A 27,552-nucleotide genomic window follows, 5' to 3' on the forward strand; every position below is an offset into this window, starting at 1 on the left:
ACATATCACTGAGCAGCTGTAAATACTCGGAGCTCGGCCCGAGCATACTCGGCGAAAGGGTGAATAGAACATACTCGCTCAACACTAGAAGGCTCCCCTTAAATCCAACTTGGAGAATACCTTAGCTCCCACAACCTGGCTGAACAAATCAGGAATCAGAGGAAGAGGGTATGAATCATGGATGGTAATTTGATTTAATTCCCGGAAATCTAAACAGGGACGTAGACCGCCATCTTTTTTCTTCACAAATAAGAACCCTGCCGCCACGGGTGAAGATGAGGGCCTGATATGTCCCTTCTCCAGACTTTCCGCAATGAAATCCTTCATGGCTTGCCTCTCAGGGCCATAAAGATTATACAGTCTGGACTTCGGTAGTTTAGCTCCGGGGGTCAGGTTAATAGGATAGTCATAAACACGATGAGGAGGCAAATCCTGATACCCCTCAGAAAAAACGTCCTCAAAGCCAGACAGAAAAGCAGGTAATATTTCTGTAGAGACAGTAGCAATGGAAAGTTCTCATGGCAGTAATCTCCCCATTCAAAGTACTGCTCTTGCTAAAGCCTCACAAGTAGTAATGATTATAGCCAGCACATCCCTCTCAGACATATCAGGTATTTATACACCCAGGCCAGGGAGCTAATTAGCCAAAAAGGGAGTTAGGCGCTGGGTCCTAGAGACAGCCTGCCTCTAAGAAGATGTCTGTAATGCCAAATGTAGAGATCTCCTGCAACCAACTGCAGGGCAACTGTCACCTCTGACACACCCGTGACATAAAGTTGTTCATGAACTGTCTCTTTTTCATGCTGCATGTCTCCTACCATCCCTGAGTGAGGAATCACTGTAAATGCTGTGGAATATGTTGGCGCTATAAAAATAAAAATTATTATTACCACCACCATGACCCATTGTATCACAGCTGTACTACCGTGACCCATTGTATTACCACTGTACGACCATGTATCATTGTATCACCACTGTACCACCATGACCCATTGTATCTCCACTGTACCAGCACGTTCCATTGTATCACTGCTGTACTACCGTGACCCATTGTATTACCACTGTACCATGTCCCATTGTATCATTACTGTACTACCTTGATCGATTGTATCACTGCTGTACCACCATGTCCATTGTATCACTACTGTACAACCGTGACCCGTTGTATCACCACTGTACCATCGTGACCTATTGTATCTCCACTGTACCAGCACGTCCCATTGTATCAATGCTATACCACCGTGACCCATTGATCACCACTGTACCACTGTGACCCATTAATCACCACTGTACCACAATGAGCCCCTATTTGTCTAAGCTAGTTAAAACTATCATGAACTACATTGTCCAACTCAGAATGAATGTATGTCTTCTTAGAAAAGTCATTATAAATTAAGAGCAGGATGCTCAGGCTTCTGGCACAGTTCAGCAATTATGAGATTATTAGTTCTGTGGAAATCACATTATTGGACTTGATGATACAAAAACAACTTTATATTCCATGGAAATTGCATTTGAAGAGGTGTCTTTTGCTTTCGATTTTACCTTCTTCTTTTTTATGCTCCAGAAGATGCTTTGTTACTGCAGGTTGTAACTTATCCACACATAGTAACAAAAGATATGATTTATTAGTTAGTCATAGCATTTTATACCAAATACTAATAAAGTGGTAATAATAACTTGAGCAGAGCATTGCGTAGAGACATAGGGACAATTCATTAAGACTGGCGTATGGTTTGCCAGTCTTAATAAAAGTCTTGCTGGAGTACATGACACTAAATTCATTAAGAGGCACATGCCACTTAATGAATATGGTGCATCTTCTCTGTGGTGTTTGCCTCCATTCGCCAAGCCAGATTTAGTACTCCAGTCAGGGAGTAGAGTAGCATTTCTCGTGTACAAGACGCCAGCATTTTTAATGAATTTGATGGGCGGACATGGCCCCGGCTCCTCCCAGTTCCAACCATTTTAGCAGAGCTGCTTCAAACTGGTGTTGCACAAAAAATTCACAACTTTTTAAAGCTTTTACACCTGTTTTCTGGTGTAAAAGCTTTGATGAATCTGCCCCCTAGAGTGATTATTGTATGAAGTTACAAGGTATACAGTATATATTGAGCTACAGTATAAAGCTGGTCATAGAACTGAAAAAAAAATTGTACAATAGTTTTGGATTTTTTCGGCCTATACAGTGGCATGTAAAAGTTTGGGCACCCCTGATCAAAATTACTGTTAACTGTGAACAGTTAAGCAAGTTGAAGATTAAATGATCTTTAAAGGCCTAAAGTTAAAGATGACACATTTAACTTTGTATTTTATTGTATTTTTGGGCACCCTTGGAGATTTGTGTTCTCAGATAACTTCAACCAAGGTTTCAGACCTTAATTAGCCTGTTAGGGTTATGGCTTGTTCACATCATCGTTAGGAATGGCCAGGTGATGCAAATTTTCAAGCTTTATAAAAACCCAGCCTCCTCTAACCTTGTGCGAATAAACAGCAGCCATTGGTTCTTCAAAGCAGCTGCCTAGCACTCTGAAAATAAAAATGGCGGAGTCCCCCAAAAAACAGGAAAAGGCTATAAGAAGATAGCAAAGCGTTTTGAAGTTGCCCTTTCCTCACTTTGAAATGTAATTAAGAAATGATAGTTAACAGGAACAGTGGAGGTCAAGATAAGGTCTGGAAGACCAAGGAAAATTTCAGTGACAGCTGATTGTAGGATTGCTAGAAAGGCAAATCAGGACCCCCGCTTGATTGCAAAAGACCTTCAAAAAGATTTAGCAGACTCTGGAGTTGTGGTACATTATTTTACTGTTCAGAGACACCTGCACAAATATGGCCTTCATAGAAGAGTCATCAGAACAAAATCTCTCCTGCGTCCTCACCATAAAATTCAGCATCAGAAGTATGCAAAAGAACATTTAAACAAGCCTGATGCATATTGGAAGCAAATCCTGTGGACCGATGAGGTTAAAATAGAAGTCTTTGGCTACAATCATCAAAAGTATGTGTGGAGAAAAAAGGGCACAGAATTTCAGGAAAAGAACATCTCGCCAACCATTAAGCATGGGGGTGGATCCATCATGCTTTGGGGTTATGTTGTAGCCAATGGCCCGAGTAACATTTCACGAGTAGAGGGAAGAAAGGATTCAATGAAATTTCAACAAATTCTTGATGCAAACATAACACCATCTGAAAAAAAAAAGCTGAATGTGAAAAGAGATTGGCTTCTACAAATGGATAAGGCGCAAGCTGAAGGTTTACCATGGCTCTCACAGTCCCCTGATCTGAACATCATCGAAAATCTGTGGCAAGACTGTGTAGGTGTCTCTGAACAGTAGAACAATGTACCACAATTTCAGATCTGCTAAATATTTCTGAAGGTCTTTTGCAGGCAAGTGGGGGTTCTGATTTACCTCTCTAGCAATCCTACAATTAACTCTCAATGACATTTTGCTTGGTCTTCCAGACCTTATCTTGACCTCCACTGTTCCTGTTAACTGCCATTTCTTAATTACATTTCAAAGTGAGGAAAGGGAAACATGAAAACGCTTTATCTTCTTACAGCCTTCTCCCGCTTTGTGGGCCTCCACCATTTTCATTTTCAGGGTGCTAGGCAGCTGCTTAGAAGAACCTGTGGCTGCTGTTTTTTGGCACAAGGTTAGAGGAGGCTGGGTTTTTATAAAGCTGTGAAATTTGCATCACCTGGCCTTTCCTAACGATGATAGTTCACAAGCCATAACCTTAACAGGCTAATTAAGGTCTGAAACCTTCGTCAAAGTTATCTAAGCACACAAATCTCCAAAATGCCTAAAATACAAAGGAAATGTGTCATCTTTAACTTTAGGCCTTTTAAAGATCATTTCTAGTGATGAGTGAATGTGCTTGCCACTGCTCAGTACTCGCCCAAGTATCACGGTGCTCGACAAGCTCGGCGAGTATTTCCAGGTTGCTCGGGTGGGAAATCAGGTCCCCTCCCTGCATGTTTGGCGCTCTTTAGAGAACCATTGAACATGCAGAGATTGCCTGCCATGCACTGTATATAAGACCTGGTGCCGCTATGCTCGTCACAGTCTACCCCGTAACCAGGCGGAGTAGGGAGACGTGCTGCTGAGTCAGGGAGAGATTTGCTTGTTTATAGTTAGTATAGGTATTCCACAATAAATATATATGTAATCTGAACTAACAGGCCTTCTGAGGACTAATCCAGATTCATATATTCTGTGGTGATAGCAGGAGTTAGGCAGGCAGGCAGCGTATGTGGCAGAATGCAGTGTATGATACAGCACAAGAGGGTCCATTGAACGTCCTGTCTGCTGCTGTAATAATTACATATATTTGTAGACATAGCCCCAGATATCAGGGGCCAGGGCAATTTTTTTTTTTTTTACCTTAATCCTGGTTATTTGCTTAAAAAGCAATCCAGAGTACACATTGTTTCTTCTCCATTTGCTTGTTAGCACTACAGAATACAGCCAGATCTGTTCAATATTTCAGTGATAAAAATCCAGAAATTTGAACTCAACCTGGAAACTATTGTCCTCCTTTTCCATTCTGTTGCAGTGTGTATGTCAAGCTATTCACACTAGGTGTCTGTGAAGAATAGTATTAGTAAATTACCGGCCTGCTATTTAAAACCGTGGTTCTCGTTCAGACATATCACCTATAAGAGTGTTCCAAAATCAGCCATTTTGTCCATTTTCTTTTCGTTACAGTGTGTCGGTCAAGCTATTCACACTAGGTATCTGTAAAGAATAGTATCAGTGAATTATAAGCCTGCTATTTAAAACCGTGGTTCTCTGTCAGATATAACATATATAACTGCGTTCCAAAATCAACCATTTCTTGTGAACGTGGAACATATTGTCCTCCACTTAAAATGGGCAAGGTGCGTGGTATGGGACGGGGAAGTGGACGTGATGGTGCATGCATAGGCCGAGGACATGGCCGTGGGCATGGTGAAATTGTGCCACAGCAAACACCCACATCTTGTCGCTCGACCTTCCTGTCCCAAATACTAGGGGACCGCAGCACACCACTATTGAACCCAGAGCAGTGTCAAAAGGTTGTTGGTTGGATAGCAGATAATGCTTCCAGTCACTTAGCTACCACCACCACCACTATCCTGTATTCCAGACGGTCAAATCTCAGTATACGTGAGTTTGAACCGTATATTCCTCACCCTGATCCTCCTTCCTCCCACCATGCTGGGTGCCCGGAGACAACTGATCCCACACTTGGACACTAAGAAGAGCTGTTCACTTTTCTATTTGTAGATTCTGGTCTCTCGCCCGGCCAGCTTCAAGCGGGGCAAGAGGAGAACGCGTGTAGCGATGCCCAAATATTGGAGCAGCCATAGTCACATGAAGGCAATGGTGGGAAAATGCAATTACTGTTGCAAGAGGTGGATGATTATGATGGGACACAATTGCCAGAAAGTCAGGAGGAGGACCAGGGTACGGAAGTGGAAGACAAGGTGGTGGATGATATAGTAACTGACCCAACCTGGCAGTGGGACATACAGAGCAAGGAAAGCAGCACACAGGGAGAGGGAGGCATGGCACCACAACAGGCAGGAAGAAGCAGTGTGGTGGCTACAGACACAAGGCAGGAAAGCGTTCCTCGCCAACATGACGGAAGTTGCCAGTACAACTGTTAGGTCTTCCCGAGTCTGGTTACTTTTTAAAGACTCTGCATATAACCCCGAAAGGCCATTTGCACTACCTGCCAGGCCAGCATCAGCAGGGGTAGCAAAACTAGCAGCCTGACCACCACCAGCATGATCAGGCACATGGCAGCAAAGCACCCGACTAAGTGGGCCAAATCCCAGGGTCCAGAAACAGTGTCTGCGGGTGACACCACTGCTTCTTCCGCTGCTGTGCGTGCACGCCAGTCCTCTGTCCATGGCGCATGCGAAGATGCCTCCCGCCCTACACGTGTCTCTCAACTAGCACCATCAGCAAGCACGTCTACCACCTCATCCCTGCGCAGCATTCAGTTGTCCCTACCCCAGCCCTTGGAACGCAAGCACAAATACGCAGCCAATGCCCCACAGACCATGCTACTAAATTAACACATTTCGCGACTGCTTGTGCTCGAAATTTTGCCTTTTAGGCTTGTGAAGATGGAAGCTTTCCGCAAGCTGATGGCGGCGGCTGTCCCTCGGTACTTGGTCCCCAGCCGCCACTATTTCTCCCGGTGTGCCGTCCTCGCATTACACAAGCACGTGTCCCACAACATTAACCGTGCCCTCAACAACACAGTTACTGGGAAAGTCCACCTAACCACGGACACGTGGACAAGTGGTCTTGGGCAGGGACGGTACATCTCGCTGACGGCACACTGGGTTAATATAGTGGAAGCCAGGACCCAGTCGGACCTTGGGACGGAACACGTCTTCCCGGCGCCGAGGATTACGGGCCTTGGGTCAATCATAATTGCCCCCATATTCTACAGCTCCTGCACCTCCTCCTCTTCAGCCTCCATCTCTGAAATGACCACATCAGTCGCAAGCTGGAAGCACTACAGCACTGCCTCAGCCAAGCGGCAACAGGCTGTGCTGAAGCTAATATGCTTAGGTGACAAATCGCACAGCGCTAAAGAGTTGTGGACAGCTCTGAAAGAGCAGGCAGATCTGTGGCTGACACCGCTGACCCTACAGCCAGGCATGGTCATCTGTGACAATGGCTGGAACCTGGTGGCAGCTCTGAGGCAAGGCAAGCTCACACACATACCATGCCTGGCCCATGTGCTTAACCTCGTGGTTCCGCGGTTTCTCAAAACCTACCCGGATCTGCTTCTCAAAGTACGCCGCCTGTGTGCCAATATTATAAAGTCAGCTACAGCTTCCGCCGCCCTTGCCGTGCTTCAGCAGCGTTTGCAGCTTCCAGCTCACCGACTGATCTGCGATGTCCCCACACGTTGGAACTCTACATTGCAGATGTTGGGAAAGATTTGTGAGCAGAAGAGGGCAGTTGTTGATGACCAGCATCAACAAGGAAATCGGTATTCAGTTCAGACTCCACACATAAGACCTCAGGAGTGGACATGGATGTCAGACATACAGTACAGACCAAAAGTTTGGACACACCTCATTTAAAGATTTTTCTGTATTTTCATGACTATGAAAATTGTACATTCACACTGAAGGCATCAAAACTATGAATTAACACATGTGGAATTATATACTTAACAAAAAAGTGTGAAACAACTGAAAATATGTCTTATATTCTAGGTTCTTCAAAGTAGCCACCTTTTGCTTTGATGACTGCTTTGCACACTCTTGGCATTTTCTTGATGCGCTTCAAGAGGTAGTTTTTGTTTTTTTTCTAGAATTCTGTCCAGCATAGAAAGTTTTGAAACTTTACAAATTACTTTAATAAGGGATTTGTCTTAAGTCTTGTTAAAAAAATGAACATAAGTGGCTTTCAAACAACTCCAATTGTAACTGTCTGTTTTAACTGTCTGTTTGCCTGCCTTCATCTCTTTTGACATCAGAATGTAATCATTTGGAGTACAGATGATGGCAGTGGAAGGATCAGTTCTGCTCCTGTATCACTAAGGCTGTGTGCCCACTATGCGTTTTTTAAGCATTTCCGCAGCGGCAATTCTGCTGCAGAAACGCTTAAAAAACGCTTGGTAGAAGGTCTGCCATGTTCCCCAATGATAATCTGCATGTGCTGTGCACATGCTGCGGAAATTTCATTGCTTAAAAATCCGCAGCACTACCAATTATTTTGGGTAAACGCGGCGTTTTTGCCGTCATTGACTTGCATTGGACCCCATGTCATCTGCATCACTAGATCTGTACATGTGGATTCCATGCGGTTCAATGTGCGGATGGTACCCGGGTTTGGAGAAGAGGAGACTCCTCTGGACCCAGATACCATAGAACCTGTAAAAAAAGAATAAAATAAAAAATAAATATTATACTTACCTTCTGATGGCCCCCGGTGTCCTTGTCTCGACTTGCCGGCAGCTCGCGGTAGACTAGAAGGCCCTGCGGTGACGTCATTTAGTCATGTGATGGGTCACATGACTGATGACGTCGGCTGGTCCTTTAATCTACCGCGAGCTGCCGGAAAGCCGAGACTAGGACACCGGGGGCCATCAGAAGGTAAGTATAATATTTATTTTTTATTTTTTACAATTCTTTCAGTCACACTATATAAATCCATGCAGTTTGCATGAATTTATATAGTGTGATCAAGTTGTCAAGCACTTTCCAAGTGATGCTAAAATCGCTTGGAAAGCGCTTGACACCCGCATGCGGAAATGCATGTGAAGAACGCTTCACTTCCGCTTGTCACTGGCAGGAAAAACGCATGTTTAATCCGCATGCGTTTTTTCTGCCAGGGAGATGCAGAAACGCTCAGGAAAAATCTCGAGCATTTCTGCATCGTGGGCACATAGCCTAACTCTGGGGATAAGCTGCAATGGGAGATATTTTTGATAAGCAAATACTCAGAGGAGGACACAGGTGCTGACCGATCACTGCCATCATCTGTACTCCAAATTAGTATGTTCTAATATCAGTGCTGCTGACAACAGGTGAATAGACTAGGGAAAAGCAGGGGTTTGGAAGCCACTTACATACTATTTCTTACAGGAGTGAAAACAAATCTAATAAGTGATTAGCAAAGTGTCATATCTTTCAATGCTGGACGAAAATATAAAAAAAAATCTAAATTTAACGTTTATATTACTCTTTAAGAGAAACTGTGCAAATAAGCAGCCAAATAAAAAGATGATTCAGTTCTATATTAATAAAATATTATACAATTGTTTGGCGGAAGATACATAGGTACTTCAAACGGGAATAACCAAATATTTGGAGACATGGATACATAGAGGAATTCATTCATTGGTGACACATGGTAGACTCATGGATTATAGTTTGAGTGACTCTTCTTTCCCATGTTGTCTCCAAACAATATCTTCTTAAAGGAACATAATAAAAGATAGATGTAGTCATAGGTGGATTCTAATGTGGGAAATCTGGGCTACCACCCAGGGCCCATGGTTCCAGCGGCTCATGGCCAGATTGCCCTCATAATAATGTTTTGCTGCGGTGCTAATCCCAGGGCATGGAGCATTCCTGAAGCTCTGTTGCCGGTAATACAGAATGGCAGCACACCTTCAGGAGAACTCCCGTTGCCTTTCTGTGACGTGCCGGCACGATGAAATGTTCAGTATGTGGTTCAGACATGCAAGAGGAGGTAGCAGGTAGATGGCAGAAACAAGTAAAGGGGGTTTTCTAGGACTATATTATTTTTTTACTATGAGCCAAACAACTAACAGACTGGTAGTTGCTAACTATGTGCCTGATCTATGCTTTTCTGGCTCAGAGCGGTCACTGACCCCTCCTGAAGAAGATTCAGCTGCTCCACATCAACACGGCAGCCCTTCAGCTTCTGAGCTCCTTTGTCGATAGGGCATGACTGCCAAAATCATGCTGATTGACAGCTGGCTTTCTGCAGTTAGGCAGCAGGGAGCTGGCTGTCAATCAGCATGACATCGTCAGTTACGCTCCAACAACAGAGCAGAGCGGAAGAGAAGCTGCTGCCCTGTCGACATGACGTCAACAGAAGCCGCAGATTCGCTGTCAGTCTATGACTGCTCGGGGCCGGCAGAGATCTGTGCTGGGCAGAACTAATACTTGCTTGTTAGTTCTTAGGCCCAAAGTAAAAAATTAACATAGTCTTGGATAACCCCTTTCAGCATTGAGAAGCATTGAGGACTCTTATTTGATGGAATTCTGGTAAATAAATCATGAACAAGATGTGATTAATGCTATTCAGTATGATCCAATTATATCTGGTCATAGAGAGAATGCATCTATTATGTTTGGAAGCTATAAAGGCCATTGGGACTGAATGGATATCCGTTCATCCACCCAATTTTAAAAAAAATTTCTGGAAAAACATTGAGGTCAATTTTTCCTCCTTTAATAAAGAATAAATTGTGAAGGAGATGGCCAAAATAGCTGTATAATGTGTAATGCTGGTGGGTGTGAACCCACTGCTCCATGGGCCTTGCTTACCCTGGAGGGGCATAACTAAGCGATTACCTGGTGTTCGCTAGTAATGACTAACGGCGTAGTGAACGCCAGATACGGGTAAGGTTTTATCCTCATGATGGTTCCTTCTATTTTTAAATGAATTTCTAATAAAAAAAATTAATTTTATGGATGGAAGTGCCGAAAAATCCTTTTTCGTTTTCGGTTCTTCAATAGTTAAGCTTCACCAGGAATTGGCACACGTTCATCACCTTTTGGTTGTATCCTGAACAATATTGGCACGGTGAGCTTCATTATTTCTTTTTTATCTACAACATAATTAGTTCTCTGGAATTCCACACCCCAAAGGATTATTTACATGTGTTTGATAGGAGGTAAATACTATAAATACCTCTAATATCAGCCTTAACTCAATCCAATGACAGAATCCATCTGTATTCATTATTTCCAGGTCAAGTTTGCATCGAGCGCCGACTGTAAGTAGAAGGAATTCTTTAATAATAATAATAATAAGAATAATTTCTTTATTTTTATTCTAAACTATAAAAATGGTATTTATATATCTGGGTTGTGAAAGTCTATTTTTAAATGTAAACTTCCATTCATTTCATAACATCTCTATGGACTCCATTGCTTTATTACCGAGCACCAAATCCTTCCTTACCCTGCACACAGCCATTGAGCTACATGATAAGATCACCAAGTCATGTTTTATTAACCCTATAGATGTACCACTAATTGAAATAGACGGTTTCTTTTCATAAGATTTTTTTTGCACAAAGATTTTCTAAAAAATATTGCTTTGTTTTGCTCCTGAATGAACTCCATAGCTAATTTATAATCAAAGTCGTTTGGGTGTAGAGACTGAGGGGCTGTAAATATCCCAAAAAGTTTCTGTAAAAATCCATACACAGAGACATGTGTTACGCAGTATACAAAAATGAAGTTTAACAAATGCATTTTTTTTTTTTGCAATAGAATATACTTTATATACGCTGACCAATGCATAACTGGTATTTTACACTTAACTCTATTACATATTGTCATTGTACAAGGGCTATTCTGTGCATAATGCAGTGGGGAGCAGGGTGTATGTGATGTGCTGCAGTGTCCTCTCCTCTGCCTTCCTTTTGCCCAGCGCTTAAAATTAATTTGATACAGGAAAGGAAAAATATATGAACTTTTGCAATTATGGCCACAACTGTTTTCCCCCAGTCCCACATTGATAGTTCACTTGTCTCATCTATTGCATTATATTTGTGTATAAATATGTGATTCTTCAGATTTTGTGTTCTACTGAGCCTACTGAAGAGACCTGAGTAGTCTCGAAAACTTGCAACCTGTTACCATCTTTTCAGTTAGCCATTAAAAGGTATCAACCACTGAGGACTCTAGGATCTTATTATTTTAATATGAAATTGTCATTGGAAAATTACATGTTGTTTCAATCATGTTTTTGTGTTAAATGTATTCTTTTTTTAGTTATAGCAATATTTTTTTTCATAAATTTTTAAAAAAAATAAAATTGAGAAATCTTGCAATTTTCACACTGGCCACTTTATTTTTTTCTTAAATACTAAGGGGACAATTCTTCAAAGTGTTTTAGCCATAAAACTAATGAAAAACAATTTGAAAAGTCTCTAAATTTTTGAGCGATGAGGAGTTGTGTAAAAATTGCGCAACTTTCGGTGTTTTCAGCCCAGTTTCAAGCAGCTCCATAAGAATGGGCAGAGCTGCAGAGCGTCAGAAGATCTTCCACCAGAAATGTTAATGAATCAGGGCCAGTAATGTGGCTACCAGGGGAGCAGAGGGTGCAGTCGCCCTGGGCCCCACAGCTTCCCTAAACTGTATGAGTGTGCGCAGCACATCAATACAGTTAAACTGTGCAATAAAGCAGGGAGACATGATCTCCCTGCACTGCCGCTCAGCGTCCATGATCTGTAGATCATTTTTATATGAAAATTGCTAAAATTACAAAAAAAATGATTTAAACAATAGGTCATATTCTGACAACACTTTCCACTTAATGCCGATACAGACAGACTAACTCAGTGCACTGCACTAAATCCTGGGACGAGACATGTTGGTACCTTAAAGGGGTTGTCTGGTATTAAACTACAAGTGTGCAGTCACACTATGTGACTGCAGACTCATGAATCCTCACATCCCGTGCTGTCAGGATTCTCTGGTGTTGGCACCAGGAACGGCGATCATGTGATCGCAAGTATGCGATAACATACTCACGGCTACATTCCGTCCAGATGGATGCGGCTTCATGCAATGCAAATGTATTGAGCAAGGCCAGAAACAATCTAGTTTGAATGTGGCCGGGAGTATGCATATTGTATACTTGCGGTCACATGACCATCATTACCGGTACCGACACTGGAGGATTTCAGTGCGTGAGATATGAGGATCCACAGGTTTGCAGTCACATATTGTGACTGCAGACTTGTAGCTTAAGACCGGACAACCCCTTTAAGCAGATAAGGTATATTGCTTTTCTCCTATTTCTCCTCCAAGCCATAAAATAATTTAAAGTAAGTGTTTGGATCATTGATAGAGACGAAGTTAATAATAACATCACTAGTGGTCCTCATGACTAAATGGGTTAATGGGCTGGGTCAAGTGCCACATGTCCGTCTGTTTACTCACCTGCCTCCTCAGTCTCCTGGACTGTCTGTGCCCCTATTAGGCTATATTATCACATTGCGTTTTTTCAGCGTTTTTTTTCTGCAGCAGAACATTATCTCTTGGCATCAAAAACACAGGTTTAGGTGCATTTTTTTGTGCGTTTCTGGTGCGTTTTTCAGGATCCCAAAGTTCAGCATTGCTTCCACCACAGAAGCATGAACACAGGTCACCAATGCAAGACATATGTGAACCCATATTAACCAGAATTACAAATGTAACAGTGGGGGAGGTGAATTGTTCAGTAATAGTTTACCTAAGACACTGGCAGTGTATTGAGTTTGTAGGACACTATTTATTATCACACTATGGTCTGCCATTCTGTTGCACAGGAATTGTTCAATTTCACACCTTCCTGGGCCACAGGTAGTGTTCAATCTCACACGTAGCTGAGCCAATGTTTACATTGTACACATCACTAATTTAATTAAACTGTCCTAATCCAAACTGCCATCTCTGACCAAGACAAGATGGTAAAAAAAAACAAAAATAAAACGAGTTTCACATACTGTTGTACTTGCTTATTTTCTCTAAAAACGTAGCAAAACCTGATGGCTATGTTCACTCTAGGCGTTTTTTCCAATGGGTGAAAAACGCTGAAAGAAGTGACATGCTCTATTCTGCAAAAAACTATGCAAAGCACAAAATACTGATCAAACAAAAACCAAAATGTGTGCATGAGATTTCTGGACTCTCATAGACTTTGCTGCTACCGTAAAACGCAGCTGAAAATGTGCATAAAAAACGCTGAAAAAAACGCAATGTGTGAACATAGCCTTACTGATTTTACCACTAGATCATCAGGATCTGAAAATGTAGTTGTAAGTGGTGACATTAAGATCTGAGATTGTAATTATAAAAAAAGTAAAAAAGCATAAATAGACCACAAAATAAGTGCAATCTCCAAAATAATACAAAGATAAGAATAACCGTTTGAAACATCTATTGATTTAACATTGATGTTGTAAAATAATCCTTCATCCTTGGGGGAAGACATGTCTCCTCCTGGTAAATGATGCTGTATCTTGCACATTTTTCACAGAAGATACTCAGAAAATACTATATTTTCAGGAACAAGGACAGTTTTAACCATTTTCCATTTTTTTTTCATATATTTATGTAGGGGCATATTAGGATGGAGTCAAGTTGCAATGTTGGTAAGTATAACGTACACAAAAAAATCAATGATGGGATTGAAACTTTTGGTGTATCAAGATAGGGGAGGTGTCCAAATATTGTGTTTAGTGCAAATATCATTCTTTGTATTGCATTTATCATAGAAAACACATGAAGAATTGCCGCACTGTTTGTTGAAAATAACTTTCATACAAGGAGGCTGCTGAAAAACAAATTGTGTTGCAAATATTATAGTGGTATTGGTTCATGAATGCTCTCCTTCCTAGATATTTCCTATGAAATAAAAATGTGCAACACCGACGACGATGATGTGTACACCACAGATGATGATTATTGCAAAGCACTGGCCTGGACTCTCTACAAGGGGAAATGTCCTATGACAGTCGGTCTGTATGTACCGTGGGGCAGATGCAAGGATGCCCTCCTTGACAAGATCAGGGGTAAGTATAACATTTGTATTTGGACATACATAAGGTTTTTATTAAACGTACAAAGCTTGTTAGGAAGTTGAAAGGAATCAATTTGTCACAATGACCAGTCCAATCACAGATGTCGATTCATGCTTTGTTGAAACCACATTTGGTGTGTATATCCAGTATGGAAATTAGTAGATATATTAGATGTATGTATTGAAATTATGCGTAGAGTCCTAGACTATGTTCACACGTTGCGTTTTTGCTTCATTTTTTTCTGCAGGCAAAACTTGCTCTCTTGGCAGTAGGAATTTTTTGTTGCGTTTTTCAGGATCCCAAACTTCAGCTTTGCTTCTACCACAAAAGCATGAATACTGGTCACCAATGCAAGACATATGTTCATGAAAAAATACACATTACCAATGTAACAGCGGGGGGAGGTGAATTGGTGGGGAATAGTTTACCTAAGACATTGGCAGTGCATTGAGTTTGTAGGACACTGTTTACTTTTACACTTTGGTTGGCCATTGAGTTGCTCAGGCATTGTTCAATTTCACATCTTAGTCGGCCACATGCATTGTTCAATTTCACAACTTGGTTGGAAAATTTACTTTGCACGCATCACCAATTTAATTAAACTGTACTAATCCCAACTGCCATCTCAGGTGAAGATTCCAAGACATTATGGTTTACACTTTGGAAAATCACAAAAATAAATGCGTTTCATATACTGCTGTACCTGCTTTTTTTCATTAAAAACGCAGCAAAACCTGATACCTGTGTTTTTTGCTGTGTTTTTTTCTGTGTTTTTGCACTTACTCATTGTTTTCTAAGGGTGAAAAAATTATGCAAAAACACTGAAAGAAGTGACATGTTGCAGTTTGCAAAAACACAGTAGTTTTCCAAATCAGTCAGGAAAAAAACCCAATGTGTGTGCATGAGATTTCTGAAATCTCATAGCTTTTTCTGATACTGTAAAAGTAGCTTTAATTTACATAAATTTGCATAAAAACACACCCCAAAAAAAGCTGCAAAAATGCAACATGTGAACATAGCCTAACAGAGCAGACAGATGCCAAAAGTGCCCTTTTGACATTTAATGAGTAGCTAGAGTGGATATAAAAAGGCTGTATGCCACTGTTAAAATGCCAGGTTTATGTCATGCAAAATAATTATGCCAAGAATAATCATTTCAGAACTGTTTCCACCTTTAATGTCACCTATAATCTGTACAAAACCATTGCGAAACATACTGAAATCATTTAGAGGAGGGAAATGAATATAATGTGGTTGCATAAGTGTGAACACCTTCTTATACTTTGGGATGTGGTTATGTTCAGAATTAGCCAATCGCATTTACCCTCATGTTACATAGTAGTCAGTACACAATTGGCATGATTTACAGTGATTCTGATTACCCCATATAAAGTTAAGCTGTTCTAGGAGGATTTCCATGACATTTTCTTAGTTGAATTTTGCAGAAAAAGCTGTGGTTTATAAACTGCTTACAACACAGTAAAGGGGTCTAAGTTTTGAAAGTTATCAGTTAGGAGAAGGATACTCTGTGAAGACGGCATCACTAAGTGGCTTAAATTTGACACAACAGTGACATTACCTAGAACTGGATGTTCATAAAAATTGCTAAAAAGGCAACAAGAAATTTGGTATAGGAAGCTGCCAAGAGGAAATCCATGTGTACATTCAGGGCTGCAACGAGGAGTTTCAGGGCCCCACACTGGCAAAATTTTTGGGCCCCCTTGAGACTTCACCCAGTTCTGCCTCCATCCCTCGAACCTTTCACAGTCCCACCGCCCACTCTTGGAAAAACTCTACTTTCTGCACCACATCTTCACCAATCACACATTAACAGGTCCCATCTAACACTATATCACACACATAGCCAACAGCTTTTGTTTTGGCCAAAATAATTTTTAAGTTGCCACCACAACAAGCTAGACTCTTCTGACAGAGCCCTACTCTACGCTAACCTATTAAACTTTTCTTACAATACCCAATATTCTTTTTAGGTATATTTTTATTTAAGGGAATTTGTCACATACATTTTTTAAAATGACCAGTAATACCACTTACAAAGGACAAATACCATCACACTATGACCAGACCACATTTTACCACCACATAGTGACCGAATAATACCACATACAAGAAACAAATACCGCCACACTGTGACCTGACCACATAGTGACCGAATAATACCACTTACAAAGGACAAATACCATCACACTATGACCAGACCACATTTTGCCACCACATAGTGACCGAATAATACCACATACAAGAAACAAATACCGCCACACTGTGACCAGACCACATAGTGACCGAATAATACCACCTACAAGGGACAAATACCTCCACACTGTGACCACACCAAACCACATAGTGACTGAATAATGCCACATACAAGGGACAAATACCGTCACACCATGACCAGACCAAATATTATCACCACATAGTGACCGAATAATACCACATACAAGGGACAAATACTGCCACACCATGACCAGACCACATAGTAGTGACCAAATAATACCACATACAAGGGAAAAATACCATCACACCGTGACCACACCACATATTATCACCACATAGTGACCGAATACTACAATACTGAACATTAATAAAAAAAAACATAATACTAATATTACCATAAGTACCATTATACAGAGGAGCCCTGTGTATAGTATGTAGTGTATAGTGTCAGTGTACAGATAACACTGACTCACCAGTGACGTCTCTAGTTGAAGTTCTCTATCTTTGCTTTTCTCCTTCATCCAGCACAGACCGCCATCACTTCTTCTAGACAGGACTCGTCTCTGCATAAAATACACACAGTTATCTAGAGCAGCTTCTAGAGCACATTTCCCAATTTTCCACAACTTCTACAATACACCACATGAAGAAAAAAAAGGGACAGTGTCACCCTGCACAGTAATAGGACCCCATCACTGAAAACAGTATCCTCAAAAATAAAATTCACCACAGCAGTAATAATATCCTTTAATTAGCCCCTACAGTAATAATGTCCTACATCCTGCCCCCGTGTCTCTCCATCCTGCTTCCATTGTCTCCATCTTGCCCCCAATGCCTCCATTCGTCTCCATCCTGCCCCAATGTCTCTCCATTCTGCCCCCAATGTCTCTCCATTCTGCGCCCAATGTCTCTCCATCCTGCCCCCATTGTCTCACCATCCTGCCCCATTGTCTCACCATCCTGCCCCCATTGTCTCCATCCAGCCCCCTTTGTCTCTATTCTGCCCCCAATGTCTCTACATTCAGCCCCAAATGTCGATCCATTCTGCTCCCAAAGTCTCTCCATTCTGCCCCCATTGTCTCCACCCTGCCTCCATTGTCTCTCCATTCTTCCCTCATGTCTCCATTCTGCCCATGTCTCTTCATTCTGCCCCCCATGTCTCTTCATTCTGCCCCCCATGTCTCTCCATCCTGCCCCCCATGTCTCTCTATCCTGCCCCCATGTCTCTCCATTCTTCTGTCCCCCATGTCTCTCCATTCTGCTGTCCCCCATGTTTCTCCATTCTGCTGTCCCCCATGTCTCTCCATTCTGCTGTCCTCCATGTCTCTCCATTCTGCTGTCCCCCATGTCTCTCCATTCTGCTGTCCCCCATGTTTCTCCATTCTGCTGTCCCCCATGTCTCTCCATTCTGCTGTCCCCCATGTCTCTCCATTCTGCTGTCCCCTATGTCTCTCCATTCTGCTGCCCCCATGTCTCTCCATTCTGCTGCCCCCCATGTTTCTCTATTCTGCTGCCCTCAATGTCTCACATTCTGACCCCATGTTTCCATCTTGCCCCCACGGTGCGGCTTTAAAAAAAAAAAAAAAGCTTCTTCTTACCTTCCAGCACTCCAGCGCCCGGCTCTCCCATCACCGGAAGCACGATCGGTGGTGCATGACAGTGACGTCATATGCCAGCAACGTGCATGCTGATGTCAGCTGCTGGCCAATTGCCGTGCACGGCAATAGATTTAAAGTGAACCTATGTCCGAGGACGCACGTTCACATTGACTGAACTGGCAGGGGGCCGCTGGGGGCCCAGTGAACACTGCCGCTTGGGCCTAGTTCTTCTGCTCACCGGGCCCCATCAGGCCCCCTCTGCTCACCGGGCCCCATATGCCAGTAAGGGCAGTAATAACCTGATGGTGGCCCTGTGTACATTACACTTTGACCCTATCTTTTGTATTGAAGCATGTAATAAGCATATACAAGGTCATTGTGAAGGGAGGGGGAAAGTGTCATCTGTGACATTACCTCTTGTAATTGGTGAATCCTGTGTTATCAACTGTGTATAGAGGTGTTAACAGTCATTATAATCCTGCTTATGTGATTATAAGTAGTCTGCTGAAAACTCTTCCTAAAGTGATAGGAAGGATTAGTCTAGAATAGCTCCAGTGCTCAGTGTGAAAATTGCAAGATTACACTTTTTTTTTTATTTTATTTTTTATAAAGAACATGAATTCATGATATGAAAAAAAATATTATGTTACACATGTTTTTACTTAAACCGTCTGAATCATAAAGCTATAAGCTATTGTATACCAAAACATTATGACCGAATGGTTTTTCTTTGTAACATCCTGCACAGCATTTAAATAAAAAAAACAAAAAAATCAGGTCTTAATATTTTTTTTGTTATTACAGAGCACCTTTGTGAAATAACTTCTGAGTCTGAAGAAACAAAAATACTAGAACCCAGAGACACATCGCCTCTCAATGGTAAGAAGTTATTGTAAGGTAGGATGGATATTCATTGCCATCTATTGGTCATCCTGCGGTAAACTAAGTTGATAAAAGAAGATGCAGCCTCCCTGCATCTCCACCTTACCTGTGCATTTATGACCTGCACCTGCCTTCTTTACTCATGTCAACCAGCAGATCCCATCCTACATACCACAGCACACACGGGTAACTCAGATATTAAAAGGGGGCAGGATTGGGGGCTTGATGACTTCCTTTTCCTTTGTCCACAGATACAAAACATGGGGGAATCACGGGTTACAGGAAATTAAATGCATCACTTTAATGCAACTTCTTTAATCATCTCTGTGCCACCATTTTTCTCATTTGATAGCCAGTTAAGGAGGCTCCAGCACCCTGCTTTAGGTCACCGCTGCTGCCTCTGCTTCTACAGCCCAGAACTGGTCATATGAACCTGGTATTTGTATATTGCCCCTTACACAATCTCACATGGATGGCTCATACCTCCCAACGTTGAAAGGCAGGAAAGAGGAACACATATTGTGGCACATGCAGCTCACTATTATAAATTGTTTTACAGCTAAGCCACACATCTAGATCCAACCAGTCCTTTTTGATTACCCACACAGAAATAGTGCCCATTGTGTTGCTCTTTATGTTACCACACAGTTTGGTATTCTTTATATGGCCACCACACAGCATGATGACCCATATAATGCCCTTTTGACATAGAATGATGCCCCTACAGTGCTCCCCAACACACAGAATAATGCCGCCACAATGCATTCCTTCATGCGTGATGTCTATAACAGTGCCCCTGGTACACAAGATGGTGCCCATCACATATTCCATCCTCTCTACACACAGTGACATCATCAAACTCCAATAGTACTGCATTATGCCCCAACAGTGCCTGCCTTACACATTATTATGCATTCATATTGCCACCCACACAATATGATGATCCAACAGTACCCCCACATGGTATAATGCCCCTACAGTGCCCCCCCCCCCCACATTATGATAACCAAGAGTCTTTTCCCCCAGTATGGTGCCCCTCCACTCCAAGTCACTGTCAAATAAAAAAAAAATACTCCCCTAATCCTCTTAAAGGGAATCTGTCTGAAGGTTTTTGCTACCCAATCTAAGGGCAGCATAATATAGGAGCAGAGACCCTTGTTCCAGAGATGTGTCACTTGCTGGGCTGCTTGGTGTAGTTTTTAGAAAATCATTGTTTTATAAGCTGAAGATTATCACTGGAAGGACTACTTGTCCTGCTGTCAGGTAGTCCAACCACACCCCCATCACCGATTGACAGCTTTCTGTACACAGAAATGTGCCAATCAGTGATGTAGGTGAGGTTATACAAAGCAAAGGCATTCAGAGCACTGACAGATCTGCAGAAGATAAAACCTTACTTAAGTCAAAACTGCAGCATCTAGTAAAAATAAATCAGAGTTGCAATCCCATAAATATTTATCATGCAAAAACTCACCAGCATGCAAAAGGGGATGGAGGAAGAACACAAATTCACATCTATTCAGTGATGCCCTGTCTGTTCGGGACCCTTAAGGGCCATGTCACATGCTGCAGTAATTGGAGAAGGAAGAGGAGGAGTAGGTGGGAGTGGGAGTGGAGGAAGATATAGACTTGGAAGAGGATGAGGCAGACAGAGTAAAAATTAAAATGACTATGACACTGGCCATGACAACCAATCATTGCAGTGGGGTTACAGCAATGAAACATCAGGGCTTTTTCCAACTTCCAAAAACTGAGCACAAATTGATTTAGTACCAGGATAAAGCTACATTACCTGCTCTACCAAGCTTTCGTTGAGTGTACAACTGACCAGCAGACTCCTTTGCGATCACATCTACAATGTTCCTTTACCTGTGCCAACGTTAGGGGTACAACAAGTAGCCAAGGTAGCAACACTTACAGTTATTGTACATGATGGACAAGATGTTTGTTCTGCCATTGCGACAACCTAGCTCACTTCAGCAAACACAGGCAGTCACAGGCAACATGTGAACAGCCAGGTTCAGTCATTCTTTGACTGTCTCGTTTCTCTGTCAAATACAAAGAGCCCCAATCCTATGGATTTCTGAGTCCACAAATTGGACCTGTGGCAAGAAGTGGCGCAGTTTGCTATGGGAGTAATGCCATGTCCAGCCTCCATTGTCATGTCAGAGAGAGTATTCAGTGCCACCGGTGGATTTGTCACACCAAAGTGGACTAGTTTATCTGCCACGAGAGTGGAAAATCTAATAATTGTCAAAATTCATCTGGTATGAATTAGTGCAGAATATCATGCACCGTTGCCAGAAGCGGATGATTAAATTGGCTGAACCATCAGCCTACCTGCCTGCCTGTTCATTGACGGTCATATACAATGGGGAAAATAAGTATTTGATACACTGCCGATTTTGTACTTTTTCCCAAACGATTTTGTAAAAGCTATCGCTTCTTCACTTAGCAAAATGCAAAGATCTTTATATTCCATAAACAGTGATGATTGTTGCACCCAACTGTGTGAAAATGCCACAGATTCTTCCATTTGCAACACCTGTCTATAAACAACAGCATGCTTGCATCTTCTTCCCCCTCGAAAGGGATAATTTTTGGACCATTTATACAATTTCTGTACCCTTAAAAGTCTGATACTGCTGTGTGTTTTTAAATAGGCTGTTGGTTACCTCTGGTTGCCATCTGTTTTCCCCTAGCCAGATTGGTGAAGTCATTTGGACAATAAAACGGTTGTGTTTGCATTACAGATCCCAAAACATGTTCCTTTGACTCCAATCAAAACTCATATTCTACTCATATTTTCCAGGCTATTAGAGGCTTTTTAATTATGCGATTCACGCAAATTTATTCATCGTGAATCAAACTTTCTTAGGAAATTTGGCAAATTTGAAATTCAAAATATCTGCTCATTACTAGTCAGTGATAAAATACGGTCCTGAGTTTACGCATGCAAATATAGAAAAAAAACGAAAGAAATATTTATTTATACTCAATCATAAAATAGGTTATAAATGTGTTGAATAGAGAGGAAGCGGTGTTGTAGGAGGAGAGGTCGCATGCAAAAAAGCGTAACAGCACAGTGGTAAGATTAGGTAACAATATAATCCCTACATTAACCACTTCGCACCAGAGCCTGTTTTTGCCTTCGTGACCGGGCCAATTTTTTCAATTCTGACCACTGTCACTTTATGAAGTAATTACTCTGGAATGCTTCAACGTATTCCCCTGATTCTGAGATTGTTTTTTCGAGACATATTGTGCTTCATGATAGTGGTAAAATTTCTTCGATATCACTTGCGTTTATTTGTGAAAAAATCAGAAATTTGGCAAAAATGTTGAAAATTTTGCAATTTTCAAACTTTGAATTTTCATGCCCTTAAATCAGAGAGATATATCACACAAAATAGTTAATAAATAACATTTCCCACATGTCTACTTTACATCAGCACAATTTTGGAACCCAAATTTTTTTTTGTTAGGAAGCTATAAGGGTTAAAAGTTGACCAGCGATTTCTCATTTTTCCAACAAAATTTACAAAAACATTTTTTTTAGGGACCACATCTTATTTGAAGTGACTTTGAGGGGCCTTTATGACAGAAAATACCCAAAAGTGACACCATTCTAAAAACTGCACCCCTCAAGGTGCTCAAAACCACATTCAAAAAGTTTATTAACCCTTCAGGTGTTTCACGGGAATTTTTGGAACGTGGAAGAAAACAATGAACATTTAACTTTTTTTCACAAAAATGTTACTTTAGACCCAATTTTTTTATTTTCACAAGGGTAACAGGAAAAAATGGAATACACAATTTGTAGTGCAATTTCTCATGAGCGCGCTGATACCCCATATGTGAGGGAAAACCACTGTTTGGGCGCACTGCAGGGTTCGGAAGGGAAGGAGCGCCATTAGACTTTTTGAATGTAAAATTTGTTTGAATAATTAGCAGACGCCATGTTGCGTTTGGAGAGCCCCTGATGTGCCTAAACAGTGGAAACCCCCCACAAGTGACACCATTTTGGAAACTATACCCCTTAGGGAACTTATCTAGATGTGTGGTGAGCACCTTGAACCCCAAGGTGCTTCACAGAAGTTTATAATATTGAGCTGTAAAAATAAAATTTTCACATTTTTCCCACAAAAGCGTTTTTCATCTCTTAATTTTGCATTATCATAAGGGTAATAGGATAAATTGCTCCATGAAATTTGTTGTGCAATTTCTCCTGAACACGCCGATATCCCATATGTGGAGGCAAACCACTGTTTGGGCGCACCGCAGGGTTTGAAAGGGAAGGAGCGTCATTTGACTTTTTGAATGTAAAATTTGTTTGAATAATTAGCGGACGCCATGTTGCATTTGGGGAGCACCTGATGTGCCTAAACAGTGGAAACCCCCCACAAGTGCCACCATTTTGGAAACTAGACCCCTTAGGGAACTTATCTAGATGTGTGGTGATCACCTTGAACCTCAAGGTGCTTCACAGAAGTTTATAATATTGAGCTGTAAAAATAAAATTTTCACATTTTTCCCACAAAAACGTTTTTCATCCCTTAATTTTGCATTATCATAAGGGTAATAGGATAAATTGCACCATGAAATTTGTTGTGCAATTTCTCCTGAACACGCCGATACCCCATATGTGGAGGCAAACCACTGTTTGGGCGCACGGCAGGGTTTGAAAGGGAAGGAGCGCCATTTGACTTTTTGAATGTAAAATTTGTTTGAATAATTAGCAGACGCCATGTCGCATTTGGGGAGCCCCTAATGTGCCTAAACAGTGGAAACCTCCCACAAGTGCCGCCATTTTGGAAACTAGACCCCTTAGGGAACTTATCTAGATGTGTGGTGAGCACCTTGCACCCCCAAGTGCTTCACAGAAGTTTATAATATTGAGCTGTAAAAATAAAATTTTCACATTTTTCCCACAAAAAATGTTTTTCATTCCCTAATTTTGCATTATCATAAGGGTAACAGGATAAATTGCACCATGAAATTTGTTGTGCAATTTATCCTGAGTAAGCAGATATCCCATATGTGGGGGAAAACCACTGCTTTGGTGTACGGCAGGGTTCGGAAGAGAAAGGAGCGCTCTGTTGGCTGGGATAGGTTGCAGACACCATGTCACATTTGAAGAGTCGCTGACATGCCGAAACAGCAGAAACCCCCACAAGTGACCCCATTTTGTATACTACACCTCTCAAGGAATTCATCTAGGGAAGTAGTGAGTATTTTTTAATTTTTAAATTTATACCATTGGGCAGTGAAAAAAGCATAATTATATTTTTGCCACAAAAAAATGTTTTACCCTCAGATTTTACATTTTCACACAGGGCAATGGGTAAAAATGGTGCCGAAATGTGTCACACAATTTCTTCTAAAAGTGGCAATACCCCATATGTGGCTGTATCGTACCGCTTAGCCATACGGCGAGATCTGGGGGGGACGGAGCGCTATTTGACAATTGGAGAACAAATTATTGTAGAATAGGCATTTGGATTTGGGAGCACAAAATTTTCTGAATTTCTTTTGGGGGCAAGGGCCATTTCGCTTTTCCAGAGCCTTTCTGCTACCAGTAACTTGGAAGTCCCTTATATTTTTAACAGATGACGGACCTGAGTGGGACTAGCTTTTTTGAGGACTGAGTTGAAGCTTTTATTGGGAACATTTTACGTAACATTTATCCGGCGCTCTAGGCTGAGCACTTACATCGGGGTTTCCATCTAAATTTCCAAGTGATGTAATTCAGATGAAACCCCTACGGGATCCATTCACTGTAATGAGGCAGCAGAGTTACTCTGGACTCCGTCTGGCCCCTGTTTAGCGGTGTCCTTTTTTTCAGAAGTGCACAAAACTGTGGCCAACCGCACTTTTATGCACGCCTAAAACAAATGACACTGTGGGATCACAGGCCAGATGGCATCCACAGCGGCCTACATCTGCCTCATTAGAGGGAATCTTCCGTCATGGGTTCCGGCTGAATCACGTATTTCAGAGATTTACATGGAAACTCTGGTGTAAGTGCTCAACGCAGAGCGCAGGATAAATGTGAGCAGAGCTTTACTGCAATCTTTGGGAGACATAATAAACAAATCATTAGCAGGTGAAGAATTGGTTTTATTTATTTTTTACGCCATTCCTCATGCGGTGTAAGTGATGAGATTACTTTATTCTTCGGGTCGGTGCGATTACAGAGATACCAGATTTATATCGGGTTTTTATGACTGACAGCTGTCACACACTAAGAGACGCTTTTTTTTTGCAAAATCTAGTTTTTGCATTGCCATATTTTGAGAGCTATAATTTTTCCATATTTCGGCCGACAGAGTCATGTGACAGCTTGTTTTTTGCGGGACGAGTTGACATTTTTATTGGTACCATTTTTGGGTACGTGACTTTTTTTATCGCTTTCTATTCCGTTTTTTGGGAGGTATAATTAACAAAAACCAACAATTCAGGAATTGTTTTTTGAGTTTTTTTTTTATGCTGTTCTGCGTGTGGTAAAAGTGATCAGGCAGTGTTATTCTTCGGGTCAGTACGTTTACAGCGATACTACACTTACTGTATATTTTTTTTATGTTTTGGCGCTTTTACACAATAAAACAATTTTATAGAAAAAATATTTTTTTGCATCGCTTTATTCTGAGCGCTATAACTTTTTTATTTTTCGGCTGATGGAGCTGTATGGCAACTTTTTTTTGCGGAACAAGATGACGTTTTCAGCGGTACCATTTTTATTTCCATTTTGCTTTTTGATCGCATTTTTTTCCCCTTTTTGTCCGGCAATATGATGAAAAAGCATAGTTTTTTGCTCCGTTTTTTATTTATTTTTATTACGGTGTGCACAGAAGGAGTTAATTAGTGTGACAGTTTTATAGATCGGGTTGTTTCGGATGCGGTGATACCAAATATGTGTACTTTTTTTGTTTTTGCATAAATATACAGATTTATTGGTTTAATATTTTATTTATTTATTTTGTGATTTTTTTTAACAGTTTAAAAACATTTTTTTTACATTTTTACTTAGTCCCTGTATGGGACATTCATTTTTATTTTTCTAATCACTGATCTCATCCAATGTAATAGACATGTATTACATTGGATGAGACCTTTGCTGACGGTTTCACAGTCAGTGTGTCCTGCCAGGCTTCAGCTGCAGGCTGAGCCTAGCAGGACACCATATATGGCAGATCTGGAGGCGGTCATGTGACCTCCAGCTGCCATAACAACGGAAGGTCCTGGAAGCTATCAGGGGTCCGTCGGAGAGGTAAGTTGACGACCCCCTCTCCTCTCACTATCTTCTATATGCCGCGATCACTATAGATCGCGGCATATAGAAGATAGCAAAGGGTTAACATCATTGGGACCTGATCTAATCAGGTCCCGATGATGTCCCCTGTCAGACCTATCGCTCTGCACTGGAATCGCAGCGCTTGCAGGACCCTGGGGGTCCTGAGCGCTGCGGGACCACCAACCATTTTTAAACGTCGGCGCTGCACAGAGCCCAGGCAGCGCCGACGTTTATCTATAGTGGGCGGTCGGGAACCGGTTAACCACTTTACAGCCTGTGCCGTATTAGTATGCAACAGGCTGTAACCCCTGGTTCAGTGAGGGCTTCGGCGCTGAGCCCGCATTGAATCGAGCACATGTCAGCTGATTATTAAAGCTGACATGTGCCCGCAACAGCCGCGGGTGGAATCACGATCCACCTGCGGCTGTTAACATGTTAAATGCCGCTGTCAATCTCTGACAACGGCATTTAGCATCGCCGCGCCAGAAGCGCGTCACTTACCCCGCTCATCGGTGACCCCGTCACGTGATCGCGGGTCACCTATGGGTGGGCATGACAACCCTGGGTCTGCAGCAGACTCCAGTGGTTGTCATGAGCTGATCGCTATGAGTGCCACCTAGTGGTCGGCGCTCATAGCACAGGACTATTTCTGCTACATAGAGGTGATCTGCTGATCACCTCTAAGTAGTAGAGGCGATCAGACAAGTGCTGCTTCTAGTCTCCTATGGAGACTATAGAAGCAAGCAAAAAGTGAAAAAAATGTTTTTAAAAATATTAAAAAAATTAAAATATAAAAGTTTAAATCACCCCCTTCGCCCCATTCAAAATAAAATAATAAAAAAAAACATACACATATTTGGTATCACCGCATTCAGAATCGCCCTATCTATCAATATAAAAAAGAATTAATCCAATCGGTAAAAGGCATAATGAGAAAAAATTCTAAACGCCAGAATGACGTTTTTTGGTCTCCGCAACATTGCAATAAAATGCAATAATGGGCGAACAAAACATCGGATCTACCCCAAAATGGTGTCAATAAAAACTTCAGCTCGGCGCGCAAAAAATAAGCCCTCACCCAGCCCCAGATCACGAAAAATAGAGACGCTACGGGTCTTGGAAAATGGCGCCATTTTTTTTAGCAAACTTATGAATTTTTTTTACCACTTAAATAAAAAAGAACCTTTAAATGTTTGGTGTCTATGAACTCGTAATGACCTGGAGAATAATAATGGGAGGTCAGTTTTAGCATTC

General features: G+C 41.6%; 1 protein-coding gene across 1 annotated transcript in view; it reads left to right on the forward strand.

Annotated features, from left to right (window-relative positions):
- The first annotated feature begins 10,407 nt into the window (after positions 1-10,407).
- The window catches only part of LOC141154882 (NTPase KAP family P-loop domain-containing protein 1-like), a 30,039-nt gene continuing 12,894 nt past the window's right edge, over positions 10,408-27,552 (forward strand). Inside the window, exons 1-4 of the mRNA XM_073641412.1 lie at positions 10,408-10,488; positions 13,827-13,860; positions 14,107-14,280; positions 18,927-19,001. Of these exons, the coding sequence (XP_073497513.1) occupies positions 13,839-13,860; positions 14,107-14,280; positions 18,927-19,001 (271 nt within the window). The 5' untranslated portion in view covers positions 10,408-10,488; positions 13,827-13,838. The remainder of the gene's footprint in view (positions 10,489-13,826; positions 13,861-14,106; positions 14,281-18,926; positions 19,002-27,552) is intronic.

This window comes from Phyllobates terribilis, unplaced genomic scaffold (genome assembly GCF_046119375.1).
Source record: "Phyllobates terribilis strain yellow unplaced genomic scaffold, ASM4611937v1 Scaffold_7__3_contigs__length_470593459, whole genome shotgun sequence".
NCBI classification, from domain to species: domain Eukaryota; kingdom Metazoa; phylum Chordata; class Amphibia; order Anura; family Dendrobatidae; genus Phyllobates; species Phyllobates terribilis.